The sequence below is a fragment of the Lepisosteus oculatus genome, chromosome 2 (genome assembly GCF_040954835.1).
Source record: "Lepisosteus oculatus isolate fLepOcu1 chromosome 2, fLepOcu1.hap2, whole genome shotgun sequence".
In the NCBI taxonomy this organism is placed as follows: Eukaryota; Metazoa; Chordata; class Actinopteri; order Semionotiformes; family Lepisosteidae; genus Lepisosteus; species Lepisosteus oculatus.
The window spans coordinates 16,897,223-16,913,397 of NC_090697.1; the positions used below are offsets into that span (position 1 = coordinate 16,897,223).

General features: G+C 36.2%; 1 protein-coding gene across 1 annotated transcript in view; it reads left to right on the forward strand.

Moving 5' to 3' along the window:
• ephx2 (epoxide hydrolase 2, cytoplasmic) overlaps nucleotides 1-16,175 on the forward strand; it is a 97,121-nt gene that overhangs the window by 56,787 nt on the left and 24,159 nt on the right. Inside the window, exons 13-15 of the mRNA XM_069197634.1 lie at nucleotides 325-399; nucleotides 6,290-6,335; nucleotides 8,486-8,588. Of these exons, the coding sequence (XP_069053735.1) occupies nucleotides 325-399; nucleotides 6,290-6,335; nucleotides 8,486-8,588 (224 nt within the window). The remainder of the gene's footprint in view (nucleotides 1-324; nucleotides 400-6,289; nucleotides 6,336-8,485; nucleotides 8,589-16,175) is intronic.

Below are 16,175 nucleotides of genomic sequence, written 5' to 3' on the forward strand. Positions count from 1 at the left end.
TACTTTCTCTTTACTCTTTCTTAGTTTATTTTCACCACAGAATCTGTTTGTTCCTTATATTGATAAGTTTCTGTTGTATTTATCATTCAACATTTGAGTTTAGGCCTATGAATGTTAGTGTTTAAGAGGTTCAAGACATTTAAATGTGACCTCCTTTTGACATGCTACTAGAACATTTTGCTTGCGAATGGCATCCATATTGTTTGAGTAAATTCTCTATATGATTTTTTTAAACACCATAAAAAAGTGCACATTTTAATTGTTTTAATTTTTTTTGAGGGTGTTATTAATTCACATTTGATGAGTCTAATGTTCTTGCCGCAGGGTGTTGCTGAGGCAGAACTGGAGAAGAACCTGGAGAGAACCTTCAAGCTGATCTTTGTGACTTATAGAGATCAGGTAAGGAACATTCCTCTTTCCAATTGGAAGTTATTTCAAACATATGTATCTGTAAATGCTGTTAGGCATATCAGTAGATGTTTTAACTCTACAGAAAATAAGGTTTACAGACCCCTGTTCCCCACAAACACGGAACTCTGTTTGATTTCAAGGACTGACTAATGTTTAAATTAGTATTTTTTTTGTTATTGTTGTTATTTACTTAGCAGGTGTTCTTATCAAGGGCAACTTCCAAAATATACAATAACGTTCCAAGTCAATGCAAACAAATAATTCACATACATTAGAAAAAAAGAAATGTCAAGAAAAAGGACAGAAAACAGTGATGGATACAATGTAGTGCCAGTGTAGTGCAGAGCAATTGCCATCAAGCAGCAAACAAGATGTACAGTACAGTATGTAGGCATCACTTATTCTGGTAAAGAAGGAATCCCATTGAGCATAGTGCACTATCAGTTGTTTAATTAACATTAACTTCTCAGTTTCCTTATCATAATTGTCATAGGCACAGTGGTTAGCATTGTTGCCTCACAGCACTGGGGCCCTGGGTTCAATCCCTCGGGTGCTATCTGCATGGAGTATACCGTCTCCCCTGTTTGCGTGGGCTTCGTACGGTTGCTCTGGTTTCCTCCCACACTCCAAAAACATTCTAGAAAGTGAATTGGCTTTTGAGAAAACTGTCCCTAGGAACAAGTGTGAGCATGTCTGTATTTGTGTCTGTGTGTTTGCTCTCCAATGGACTGGTGTCCCATTCAAGGTGTAGACTGCCTTGCGCCCGTTGCTTGCATAGCCTCTAGCACCTCAGGGACCCTGAACTGGAAAAAGTGTTTTTAAAAATGGATTGGATAATTAATGTCCTGTGCCATTTGTTTTCTTGCTAATAATATGAGCAAGAAATCTAAAACTGTCTGGACAGGATACACTGAAGTTGTTGGTGGAAGAAAATTGCAGCATTTAACCTCCCCCTTCCCTTAACAAAAAACAACCCTCTCCTGTGTAATACACTCTATATGATGTGTGTAATCTATTATTTTTGAGGGAGTGTGTGTGTGAAAAAGGGGTTAAATATTCAGCAAGTCTTTTAGTTTTTACTAGAATGTATTAATACTGTTAAAGGAAATTCGTTTTATATTTTTAAATAGCTTTCATCAGGGGATCCAAGTGCAATTAGATTTTTTCTGGTGATATTTAAATGTTTAATTTAAGAAATGCAGTGATGTTTTTAAAAGTTAAATGACAATTTGAATCAAAGATCATGTATGTATGTTCAAACCTAATTGCAAATTACCTGTAAATGAAATTACCGCTTTCTTACATATAATTCAAAGATCTTATCAAAGGTTTGGATACGCAGTCCTCTTCTTATAGGCAGCAAAGAGGCCTGTCAATGAGGTGTGTATCCATGCCTGGGGGTTTGAGTCCCACGCTGAGTGACCTTGCATTGTAATGAGGAACATTAAAGTGTACTCCATCCAGGGCCCAGCGATACATCAGCAGATACATTACCAGCCTCTGATGTGACAGTAATACTGCTCGCTAATGAACCTGTGGGGCCAAAGGCATGTCACACAGAGCAGACAAACAGCCGGGACTCAGGCCTTTTATCATGCTCAGCACCTTGTTTCTCTCTGGGAACCTCTCTGAGGTGCAGAGACAAAAACACACACGGCTCGTTTAAAATGCCCCCTCGCCCACTCATACACCCACACAAGACTGGCACCATTAAAAACCACTTTTCTGCTTGACTGACCTCACATTTCTCCATTATTATGATTATATGCCACTGTATCTCAAAGCATGTATGTACTAATCACCCAGGAAAGACTTTAGGACTACAAAGAGGCTACAAAGAGGCTCAAAGAAAGGAAAACACAGTAAGTAATCCCTCCAGGCAATCCATTCTTAGCTTGCAGCTAAATATATTGTTTAAAGGTTTTTCCTAGTATCTACTAATACAAATACATGCAGTATAGGCAAAATTAAATATTTTTATGATCACTTTATTTTTACTGCTTTAAGTGGTCTATTCTGGTATTTTTTGGCTTCCTGATATTTTCATCTGGAATGCAATTTCTTGGGATCTTTTTCAAGGTATTGTTAATAATATTATCTGAATACTGTACAATGAAGGACTGTGATGTTTATAGATGGCTTGCTAGATAAGCTCTGTTTGGATATTGTTTCCTTTTGAAAGCAAAAACATCTTGAGTAACCATGTATCCAGTGATGACTTAATTCTCACTTCCTTCCACACTGGCAGATCTCTTTTTAATAAGAAGTATCCTGCACAGCTGGAGGTGCTCTGATATTTTTAGTATTCTTGTTAAATGCTGTTTGGAGGGTTTGTCCATAATACAGCTCAATTAAAGGCCCCAGGAAATGAAACTAATCAAAATAAATAAATTTGTAATGTAGAGACTGAAGTTATTGCATTCAAATTAAACATTAGCTTTACATTTCAGGCAGAAGCAGTAAGTAAAACCTAGCTTCAAGCACAGGAGATGAGAAAATACTTGTTTTCATTAGCCGGGTGCCTAAAGGGCTACAGAGAATAAATATTATGTGAATCAAGAATTATCAAAAACTGCTTATGACCTGTAATGTTTTAGGTGGAAAGAGATTACACAGCAAATTGCATCAGAGAAAAAGAAGATGGGGTGAGGAGGGCACATGCTCCTCAGATCTTACTGTTGAGTGTGATCATTTTACCCATAGACTCTTCGGCACAGAAGCAAAAGTTGTTTTTGTGCAAAGATCTTTCTCCTTATATGGCTTATTATTTGACAGAATCAAACTGAAGCTGAGAGACATGAGATATTTGTCACAGTAGAGCAAATTAGGAGTACACTTGAAAGGAATGCCTGAGTTCTTATGGAAATGCTCGAAAATATCCAGAATGTACCGATTTGAACAGATTTATATTTAATTACTTTATTTACCCGGATGAGTCAATTGAGAACAAATTTTAATTGACCATGAAGACGTGAGGACGATTTTGTCCTGCAGGGCACTTCCTGCAGCAATGTGAGTGAAGTCCTTTGCTCAAGGCTACAACTGGAGCCTCCAGAGGAATCCAGAGCGCCTACTGTACCACTATAATGTATAATGTTTCTTTATTAGCCCTATACAATTTCTTGCATTAGGAATTCGTCTTTTCGCATACCCCAGCTTTTCTCCATGGAGACACAGACACACAGACAGGTAGAAGCTTGGGGTCAGAGCGCAGGGTCTGCCATTGTACGGCGCCCCTGGAGCAGTTAGGGTTAAGGGCCTTGCTCAGGGGCCCAGCGGAGTAGGATTCCTCTGCCGGCCACGGGATTTGAACCGGCAAACTTCCAGTCACAGGCGCAGAGCCACCGCTCCGCCCACTAGTCAACTCCCGCACTCTTAGGTCCATTCTAGTATCTTCATTTATATTCCATTGCGATTTCTGTACAATAACGCCAGGTACAGATCTAAATCTATTTGATTTAAACCAATCATTTTCTGGCATTCCAACAGTATTTTTGATGCAGCAAACTAGGGAATAATACTGACTGGAACCAGACACCCTTACATAGACAGTCCATTTGTTTTTCAACTTGTTTTTGAAGTGTTGTATGTGGTCAAGCCCATATGTTACTAATTGAAGCATGTGTTTTTCTGGTTGAAATTATTAGTGTAACTAATCTGAAATGAGGATCTGTGGGTAAGTCACGCCTCATGGACTGTGCACAGGATAAAAGGGACTGTATATGAGATCATTAAAAGAGATAATGTAGGCATTTTGGGGGACATACAGAACATTTCATCAGTATTGAAGTGATTGGCTTTCAAAACAAGAAAAGGACAGGAATTCCAGCTGATTTGATCTGCTGTTTTTTGAGCGAGTTTATTTGAGGCTGTTTTTCATGTGAAATGAGGCTAGGACCACATTGGTCTTCACATTGAAATAAAGGAGATGGACTCCAGCTGCCATACTTTGATTATGACTACGTCATGCTGTTAGAATTAGTGAAGCTAAAAACATCTGACCTGACAGTCATAGGCCAAAAGCTTTTCTCTTTTTTATTGTTATGTTCTTGAAATACATCTTACATTTTAATTGCAGATTTCCTGTCTGTACACATTAGGGTTAACATTTTTACAAATGATATGTTGTCACTCTGTGTGCATCTTTCATTGCCTCTAGAATAAGCTTTTGTATTTAGACTAATATATAGTGCTAAGGGTAATGTTTTTGATTTTCATACATTTGAAACACAGACTTATTATGTTGCAGGTGTCCTTTGAGAGGACAACAATAATGCCAGCTTGGCACTAGAAGCAGCAAATATTCCTCTCTCATTTACAAATAGACACACTGGGTGATAAGTGTTAGAATATTGGTAGTGATTCATTCCACATTCCCAGATGAATCAGTTAATCAGTTGAGTGTTTGGGGATATAAAGTGCTTTACATGATTAGTTGTGGTTGGGTGTTTGAAAGCAGATAGTAGGGAGGCTACTTTGGGGGACAATGTTGTTGTATAACATGCAAGATCTTTAAAATAAAGATGCCTGCACCACCCAGTATTGCCATTGTGGGTGTTTTATTTTGAAATAATTGGAGCAACATTAGTTAAATCTGAGAAATCTTAGAAAAGCTTTTACATTGTACATACGGTGCAGCAATTATTTCTCTAAGTGACAATCCTTCAAGTTTGCTGTTGAGTAAAATGCAATATACAATATCTTTTTGCTTTCCTATAATTTGAAATCTGCTCTTCCACTAAATTCTGCAGATCAAGACAGAAGTTATTGAAGTAAATGAAATACAGAAGAAAGGGACACACAGTAGATTTTGGAAACTACAGTAAAATGTGATGAAAACTGTTTAGAAATATGGGGCTTTTTGTAGTAGAATGCATCTTTTTCATAAGCAATTACATATTTTTTATAAGCAATTAAAATGCAGATTCATGTGTATTATAAAGAAATTGGGTACAAGAAGGACATCTAGTGGCAAAAAGGAACTGAACCAAGATCCACAGAGCTCAAGAGGGTTTAAGCAAATAGTGAAATAATTATTTTAACTTGTAGTCTTCTGTTTATATTTTTAAAAAGAACCCAGCAATCATAAGCAGGTGTCCTTTCCTAATTGTTTTTCAGAGAAGCACTTATACAGTATTATACTTCAGTTGGCTGTGGAAAATAATAGTGTTGAGCTTAGTCAATCTGTCATATGTGTAAATTTGAATGCATGTAAATAAACAGCAGTAAATGAATGCTTTATTCATAAGTCTTTGTCCCCAAGTATTTAATAAAAGACTTTTGAATTTAAACATTCAATGAACTTTAGAGTAACAAAGCAATAATGTAAGTGAATGTATAAATGTTATGCACTGTGAGTGAATATGAATTGGGTTCTGCAACATATTTCTTTTTGCCATTTCATTATGTGTTCCTGGTATTTTATGGTTATTTTTCTATATCAAACTCAATTTGATATAGAAAAGTGGCTTGAAACCAGGTTTCCCAGTCTCTAGTGGTTAGAGTTTACCACTAGCAGGTACAGTAGCTCAGAATATTGATTTAATATAGGATAAGTCAGCTTGTTTCTGTTGACTGAGCACAGAAGATTATTTTCCTTAGATTCAGATGACTAGGGTCCCAGATAAATGTTCAGTCCACAAGGTTTAGTTACTAGATTTCCTGATAAAGTGTACAGTAGCTGTCTAGTTTAAACTGAATTTGACAAGGATAAGTCATCTACAGTAGCTAAGTGAGCATATTACACTTCAACCAAAGTTTTAAACAGTCAGGAAAAACAAGAGAAGATAACTCTTTTAATCTTTCATATATATACATCTATTCTATATAATAATTTTACTGTGCTTACTAATATATTTAGATATTTCCTTTTTTTTAGGATCAAGGTCAACCTTTTTTGACTACATCCAATGTTCGCCAAAGAGGTAGGAAACCTGTAATCGTCTTCTGTTAAATCACTGTTATGCATTATAAAAGGACATTATCATTCACCTTGAAATCTGGATGGAAAATGCTGGATGGAGTGCTTATCTTGGCTCTGTCTAAACTAAGGTGGAACAAAAACTTTAAATATAGTTTTGTTTACTGTCCAGTTGCAACAACTTTAACCTTTTGTCTCTTTTACTCATCAATATCAACATATTAATACAATTACATGGGCCCATTCGGTCAATTTTGTTATCCCATCTGTTACATGCACATTTCTTTTTGATTGTAATAAAGGAAGCACAGCCATGTTGAGCTGAAATTGTTAAATGTTAATGGAGAACAAGCAAAAACCACATTCTAATCTAAGTGGGAAAGAAAAAAGATTCTTAACCCTTTTAAACAAGATTTGGCAACACTAATGCCAAATTAGTGCTTTGGCAACACTAATTCATTGCTCATGCCATTATAATTTGGAATATGCCGTTTATAATTTGGAAAATAATACTCATTTTCAGAACAAAAAAGTTTTTGAAAGGAGGAAACTAGTTTAAAATAACCTTTTTTTTATTTTAACTACGCATGGTACTGTCTAGCCATGGCCGTGATATATTTTAGACTTCTCTTTGTTGAGCATGGATCCTGTTCCCCTCTATTTGTGTTGAAGTAGTCTCAGTAGGTTCAGTGAGTACTGTGCTAATTGTTGCAGCTTTGGCAACACTAATTCATTGCTCATGCCATTACAGCTCCTTGAGTTTAGCCCTCAGAGCTTAGTAGAGCTATTTGGCTCTGCCTCTTGGTCTCTGTGTCCTCTGTGCAAAATGGTTTGTCTGTACATCAGCAGTAATCTGTGTTTCCAGGAGGTTATCATTTCACTTTTGCACCAATTGCTTGGAAATACTGTCCCCCTAATTCCTTTCCTGTGGCATCAGGTTACTGCTATATAGTTATGAATAATCTGTTAAAGAATTTAAGTAGTGAAGGATAACTAAATGTGGGGAACTGACACATTTCTTATTTAAAACTTATTTAAATATTTAAAATTTGTAACTATATAAAGTGATATTTTTGTCCTTTTTGAATGTCTCTACCTAAATTGACATTCAAGAAACCTTAGAACTCTTAGGCACCTATTAGATAATAACAGAGATGCACATATACACTAGCAGATGTAATTCTAAAACTTCTTACAATTAAAGCAATTAGCATAAACTTCTGATTCATGATAAAACGTATTACAATGTATTTGCACTGCTCCATTTAATGTGTGAATTGCAAAAACAAATCACTAAATTAAGATATCATTAACCGAGAAGAAAAAAAGGAAAAAGCCCAAAGGGTTTGAAGTAATTTGTCTTTCTAATATACTTTTGTAACAGAGAGAGCAAGTTTTTTTTAATTCAGACTTCAAACTGTCCTGTAGTTTTATACTTATGCAATGCATTTGTCCTGTAAATTTTCTTTCCCCTTGCATCAGCCAAGCATACATAGAATCGCCAACAAAGAAGGAATGTGCCATTAAATAAGACGTCAGTGGTCAGTGATTATGGTAGGAATAACAGGCAGTTTTTACTGTTTTAGTTCAGAAATTGCTAGCTCCAGACAGGGCTATGATCCAGTTTTAAGGTTTAATAAACAGTAGCATGTTTGTAAGGTTTAATAGCAGTAGATTTAAAAAAACAGGTCAAATTTCTTGTTCCATAGTCTCATAGCATTTTAAATAAGTGTTTTAATGGGAACATAAGAAAACATACTGTAGATATTGAATTTGCATCTCAGTTGAAGCATTTTGTACCTGAATAAATGCTTCATATGGTAATATAAACATTTTAAAATAATCTAAATAAAAGTTACAGTGAGAACAGCAGTATCAACACAGGCATAATGTGCTCTTTTCTGTGGTAGGACCCAAGGATCAGTGAGCTATAGGCATTACAAAGCATGACAATACCCAAAAAATAGGATAAGATAGATTTTCCAGAGCAGAGGTAGATGTACAGTGGTATAATACTTCTGTGAAAATGTCATAAGACAATGGCCTGTTTATGGTTTTGGAACAGTACATTTCAGAATTGCATTAAACATACTTCAGAATAAGGGGGGTAAAAGCAATGCAATGTTGGTAAGATGGGCTCTGTTGTGTTCGAAGGGGGGCTGCTGGTTGGAGCACCTGAGAATCCTACCAGAAGTTCATCTCTCAGTGAAGCAGCTTTGCAGTATTATGTCCAACAGTACAAGAAGAGTGGCTTCAGGTAGGGGAGCCAAGCCTCCATTTCCTCTCGACATGAATGCCCCACTGCACCATGAAGAGGGAGACAACTTTTTTATGTTTTCTTAGATTTGCTTAAAATAGTACAAGAATGCATAATTAAGAGCTAATAGACTGCTTTTAATATGAAGAAAATCAGTTAAAGATAGCCTCCTTTCAACCAGATCTGTGTAACTTAGATTAAAAATAAAACAGTCATAGCCTAGCCCCATTGTGCTTTTTACACTTAAGGTAAGTCTACAATGTGAACAAACACCATTTCATGTCAAGAATGTCACAGATTTCACAAATATGAAATGAAAGCATTTCATTAAAATATTGTAATATCTACAGGACACTTGAGTATCCAGTTTTAAAGATCTAGACATATTGCTGATGGATATGTTTACAAACAGGCTGTTTCTGCTCATCTTTATCAAAGGTGATCTTTACCAATAATTTTGGGAGTGACTGTACAGTATATGTCATTTGCTTACACAATTTTAATTTTCTCTACTGCATTTCAGTAACCATTACTCCTAGTGACTCTAGAATCTCTCTAATATTTCAGTATTTGTATTCATGATTTCTTCCTTTCGGATGTAACAAGATGTAGCATTTTTTGGGTTTTATGATTTTAAGACAGTGGAGTTCAATTTCCATTTTAAAGTTTAATATTTAATAACACTGCAATTGTAGGAAAAGCAACATTATTTGTTAAATGGATGATTGATCATTTTGCATTTGTAATCAAATGATTTCTGAAAGTCTATTATACCCAATAATTTTTAGGTGACAGGTCCAATTTTACTCTGCTGATTTATTAATAAATGTAATATTTGCATAATTGTTGTGGGGTTGAAAATAATATTTGTCTGTGATTCTTCTTGGCTGTCTGAATTCATTCTTCTGAATAATTCATCTTTGGCTCATAAGAATTAGCCTAGGCTGTTACTAAAATAAACAATAGATACAAACCTTAGTATTATATATTATATTGATTTATTTTTCATTCAGATCATTTTGGCATTGTATTTTGTTTGAGGAAGGAAAGTTAATTTTTTTGTCAAGCTATATATTTAAATTATGAATGTGTTGGATGGCACAGAAGTGCAGTGGTTAGCGTTGGTGCCTCACAGTATTGCAGCCCTGGGTTCAATTGCTGGGGTGCTTGTTGAGTGGAGATTGTATGTTCTACCTGTGTTCTAGTGGGATTCCTCTAGGTGTTCAGTTTTTCTCCCAAATTCCAAACATATCCAGGTAGGTTCATTGGCTTCTGGGAAAATTGGTGTGCATGTGCATGTTTGTGCCATGCAATGGACTGGCATCCCAACCAAGGCGTATCCTACCTTGGGCCCATTGCTTGCCGACAGCTATGGCTCTCCCACATTTTTGAATAAAGCAGTTATAATTTGGATGGATACCTTTATTTAAGGTAATGTGCAAACAGATATATTAGATATATTACCTTATTTACAATAAGAAAGGCAAGCTACACAAAGGGGATACGAAATAAAACAAATGAAGAGTTAGAAATGCAATGATCCAAGGACTTCATCCAGCTGTTCTGGAAAGAAGGCGAGTTATCAGCTTTAACAGCACAACAGCTTGTTTGAGACTCCCATGAACATCTGTGTAAAATAACCCTCCATTTCTTAGTTTCCCCCATATATTCCGCTTGTTTCCCATAGATCATTAATCAGTGTTCATTCTGAAGTCCAAGAACACTAATTTCCCATTTTGTTGCTTTTCCACATTGTTCAGAAGTTGGGAAAATGATATGCCAACATAAACAACATTTAAATGCGGCTTCCTGGTGTTGGCATTTACAGCAAATAGGTACTGTAGCTTGTTGATGCTGAGTGTTAGCAAATTTATGTTTATATTATGGTTTGTTTGTGACACCCAGAACTTGTCTACATTAAACATCATCTGCCAGAGATTTGCTTAGCTCAGCTAAATTTCCCTTTGCTACATCTACAAGTGTTTCCTGATGTTCCTGTTTTGGTATAATCCCTTTGCTAAGAGTGGTTCTGTTACAGATCCTTCTCTTACTATAGTAATTAACACAAACTGAATAAGAGCATTCACACCTTATCTATACTTTTTTATTTCCCGTCCATTAACCAGTTGTCAAACCAAATACAGTAAATACATTTTATGAGGCTTAAACATTCTAAATTTTAAATCAATTAAAATGATCAAGTAAGATATATCATATCAGTATCAAATAACATGCCCTGACAGCAGCATGCTATTCAAGCAAATTCTAAAAATTTATAATTCCATCACTATAGTCTGGGGATACCAAATATAACAAAGCACGTATGTTTTTGTGTTCTCCAGCACAGTGTGGTAATGAATTAACAATTCTGTCACAAGTTTAAACAGATAAATATTTATTTACAATATACAGTACAAACCACACACATTTCAATTGTACTGTATATACAGATGTTTACAATCCTGTGAGTGCCACAGTGCTTTCCAGCACTTGACCCAGCAACAGAGACGCTATAATTGGGAAAAGAAAAAAGGGAAGAAATCTTATCAAGTAAAAGGATCCTGCCCATAACTACTGTAAATCACTCTCCATAAATTGGATGCTAACCAAATGCAATCTCTGTTTTCGTACTCCAAATAATGCATTACTCAACAATGGAAGTAGTTTAGCTTGGTGGATTGCACAAATAAGAAATTGGTATTTCCTGAAATATAAAATATAAAACAGGTATTTTCCTTTAAACCCTTAGGTCTGATCATCTTAGTGTTCACGTTATGTGGACAGTTTCTGAACTCTTGATCGGTTTTTGGAGGTTTCTTTCTCACTGTTCTTTTTCTTCTCTTCCTCTGTCCACAATTTTTCTCTGCTCTGTCCTTCATGTTTACTGTGTGTAATCTATCCTGCCTTGGGGCCCATTTTGACTATATAATTTCCCTATAAAGCCAGGCCTAATGATCATGCTAGAAATAATCCATTATTGTTAGATATTGATGTTCTTAGAAAGTCTTTAATGATTTAAATGAGAAGTGATTTAGTCTGACTTAGTGATGGCTACAACATTTGACTACTGCAATCAGAATTGACAGTTTGCACAAATACAAACCAATACCCATTGCCTCAAATTACGGGATTGGGTACTTAATGGGAAGGTTTAACTTTAGAATACCTTTGAATGCAGCAATATTATGCTCTGTTTCCATGACTATTGTTGTTTCTAACACGTTAGCTAAATAAGTTAAACCTACCATTTGTTTAAGTTTGTGTTGACTGTCCATTGGAATCCTTGTGCCATACTGTACAGATAATCTTAAAGTTTTATTTGATCATCTCCACAATCTTACAATATTCTACTGTAGGACTTTACGTTGAATTGTTGTCACCCAGTGGATGGGTTGTAGATTGGGAATTCTTCATTCAAGGGAACTATTAAGCTGTCTTGAGTAGCAGTTGTAAAAGATTGTTTAATGGCTTGTAAATAACATCTCATGCTTCTCTGAAGAGAAACGCTTCTGCCTATTCTATGATAAGCCATTTAATGTGGAGCTTTGTCTTTCCTCCACCTGAAGCATGCTGTTAGTTGTCTTCTGTGGGAAACACCTCAAGGTAGTACTTTCAAGAAGTGGCTGGATGTAATCCTGAGATCAATTATACACACACTGTCAAACAGGCTAGATGGCCTTAATGGTTTCCTCTCATTTGTAACTTCCTATATGAGTATAGTGTTCATTTAATACATCTGCCACCTTTCTTTTATTTCCTAAAAGTTGCTTAATCACCCCTGGGACACTGGGACACAGAGTTTAAACAAGTGGATCTCTGGAAAGGCGCTTTATAAAAAATATTATTTTTATTATTTATTGTCTTAAGGTGGTGCCCTTAAGATCATTTTTCTATGCTTTAGTGGGTAGTTTTCACCACGCAGGTGTAAGGAAGAACAATAAGTGGGTACAAGAGACAAGAGAGCAGAAGAAGTGCAGAGACGATGAGATAATAGAAGGAGAAATGGAGCAAAAGTATGATGAAGGGAGCAATAGCGAACAAGAAGTATCTTAAAGAAAGTCAGCCATTGCAGAGACTGTTGAAGAGCTGCATGAGAGATATGAAGCAGAGAAAATACAAAGCGAGCAATGGTGTTTCAGAGGTTTTGTAGAGAGTGGATTGCTGATGGAGAGTGGCTAGCTTCCTTACTGGCTGCATAATAGCATTGTGCAGAGGTGACAAATTTGAAAGGAATGGGAAGAAAATTTTAAAAATTAAATAGGTGCCTTTTCTAACAACATGCAAGAAAGCTCTTAAATAGTAATGAGATCTTTCCTATCGAAATTCAAACACACTATCCAGCTATGCTGAAATATGATTATACAGTCATTTGGGATCAATTGCTGTAGACTCTACCCCCTTAAGTAATCAAAACAGACAAGATATAATGATTTACTAGTACTATGCTTTTCCTTAGGCAGTTATAGATCACACATAAACCACAGGGTCATATATTCAGCACTCACTGTACTCATCTGTGTGATCCCATGTTCATCTCTGTGATCCATGACTGTGTAGTGTTGGTTTAATGTATGTAAATTCCAGGAAAAAGAAAGAAGGTCTGTTGAATGAAGATGGAATATTATTATGCGCATAACTGATTTTACCAGCTGTGACAAACCAGAACGCTTTTATTATGTTTGACAAAAATAGTAAAAGTCACAAATATCACAAACCCAAAATGTAGCTTTATTTTTAGAGCTCTTACTAGTACTGTGTCTAGACAATAGGGCAGCTATGCTGCTTACTGGCTTCAATTCACAGTCCCTCTCTGAGACTCTTCTAAAATTCTTCTCTTTTTCTGAGACCCAAAACTCACAAATCCCACAGTCACATTTAAGTCTCTTCTTTTTCCCTTCTCTCTTCCTTATACCTGTATATCATCTGGAATCCCCTACTTTCTAGTTATTTAATGTCAGCCAACCATTTGTTTTCTCCCAGTTGGTCAGGTGACATACAGTAACTCATAGTTGAAAGAAGTTCAGACAGACAAGAGCTACCAGGTTGTCTGAATCTGTCATCCCATCACTCACTAATGACCATAACATATTTGTAAAGGCACACTTTGTTTATTGCACTATCAACTTTTACCTCAACACAGTGTGCAATAAATGTACAGTACCAGCAGGGCCTTAATGTTCTGCAGCCTTTGAAAGCCATTTTTGAAATGCAACCAGTAAGCATCCAGCCAGTTTGTGATATATTTTGCAATTCAACACATGGCTATAGCTGGAGGTCACATTTCAGTTATCATTTTTGCTTTATTTTCAGACAATATCATAACTGTTTATTGGGGCAAATGTATTCCAGCACTTCCTCTGGTGTCTCATTTAGGGAAATTTCAACATGATGTATACATAATTTATTTTATTCAAAACCCAATTGGTCCAGCTGGAGACATCTTATGGGATAATATAATTGTATAATATTACAGTTAAAGTCTGCAAAAATAAAAAAAGAAATCAAATATGTGGATTGAATAAGTATTTTGTCAATATGGAAGCACCATTGGCAGAAAGTCTCCCTCCAGGTATGCGCCCACCAGATGCATTTTGTGCCCATTATTCTTGGAGGGGGTGCTCAGGCTTTCTCAGTTTTCTTAAGGATTGCTTTTGGAAAGCATTTCCAAGTCTCTTCACAGGTTTTCAGTAGTATTCAAGTCAGGACATTGACTGAGCATTTGAAAGACATTCACTCTCATATTCTTAAGACACTGTAGTATAGCTCTGACTTTGTGCTTTAGGTCATTGTCCTGTTGAAACATGCATTTTGGCCTAGATATAGAAGCAGGTTTTTCTTTAAGATTTGCCTGTACCTTGCCTCATCTATGCCCCTATTAGTATTGATGAGCATTGCAGTCCCTGCTGATGAGAAGTAGATCTGTAAAGTCATTCTGCATTTTTTGGCAGTAGAGAAGGGCATATTGACTGAATGATGCACTACATTGGAATATACTTGTTACGTCCTTGTGTGTGTCCGTATGTAAAGGTGATGTAGTGTCACAAAGGTAAAGGTGATGTAGTGATGGACCCCCCCCCATTGGTCCATCACTACATCACCTTTACCTTGGTGACATCATCTTCAATCAACTGTTGACCAATCAGAACTCAGCTTCTTCAGTATTTAACTTGGAGGTTTTCAGAATGAAGAGGCCTTTTGCTTGACTTTGGTTCTGCTCGGCTCAGCTTCGTTTCGCTAATGCTTAGTTTCTCTCTGTTATAATTCGTTTCGCTTCGTATGTGTTTCCATATGGCTTCGGTTTAGTTGGTTTGTGTTCATCTCCTTGTACTTTCGTTTGTTTGTTTTTATCCTGTATTTCGCCATTACCTTCCCCAAATGTGTTATATCAACCTCTGTTATATCTTTTGTACTCTACTCCTTATCTACATTCGTTTTCCCTTATTTGTATTTGTAGTTCACTTGTGTATTTGTGTGAACTTTTGTGTAAAAGGTTAGTTTAGGTTGTCAGGTACATCTGCACACGTAGTTGGTCTTTGTATTAGAAACACTAGTAAAGGACGGGTGAATCCCATGTGTCTTGTGTGGTTTTGGGTAATTAGTGAAGGTTAGTCAGGGTGTTAGAAGATGCCGAAGACCGAGTGTTTTGGGTTTTGTTTTGTAGTTAGGTCAGCTTCCCCTCACTTTCCTAGCCAGCTCCATTTTGTTTGTTATTTTCTTTTCTTTGGCACCACTCTAGCTCCCTTTCTCTGTGTGTTATTGTGTCCTATATTACATACCAGTCACTTATTTCACTTTAAAATAAATCCCCTTTGCACCAAACTTGTTATCATGCTTCCTGTCCCTCACCAGAAACCCACCTGCGTCCAAATCATCCTAAATGTTACACCCCTTTACCCCTAGACACTTGGGGTCATATGTATGAAATACTTTGAATTCAGACCAGAAAGACCCAAGTTTGCCTTGACCAGCCCTTCTGTTCTGTATCTTTTACAGCTTTATCCTGAGCTGTTTTAAATGCTTCTTTGTCTTCGTGGTTAAATCTTTTCTTGTAATTCACTACCTGACTCATATACTTTACAGAGATAAGTGTGTTTAGGTGTTTTATAGCCACTAATTGTGTGGGTCTTCAATATAATTTTGTGCTACTTAAGATGGGTTTGCAAAAGCATGTTTGAGTATTTATGCAAACATGACTTTTCTGTTTTCCTTTCATGTTATTTACTATACTGTAGCTGTGCATCCTTTTTTTTGCTTTGAATGTGTGTAGTAGTTTGTGTAACAAATAAGGATTACTTCTTAAAGGGTCATGACTGCAAGTTTTAAAGCAACAAAATGTGAAAACTGTGCAAGGGTCTGAATATGTTGTGAGGCACTGTATAGGTGACAAAAATGTTTTTTCTTATACATGATTCCTTAATTCATGGAATATATTGCCTTAATTGGTAGCATTAGAAAGATAATCGTACAAATAGCATACTGGGATTGGGCAAACCCCAGCCCTGTTCTGAAATAGCATTTTTCTTCCTGTTGGACAATAAATACATTTTACATACAGTATACATACATGTTAGTTAAGGAAGTAATCAG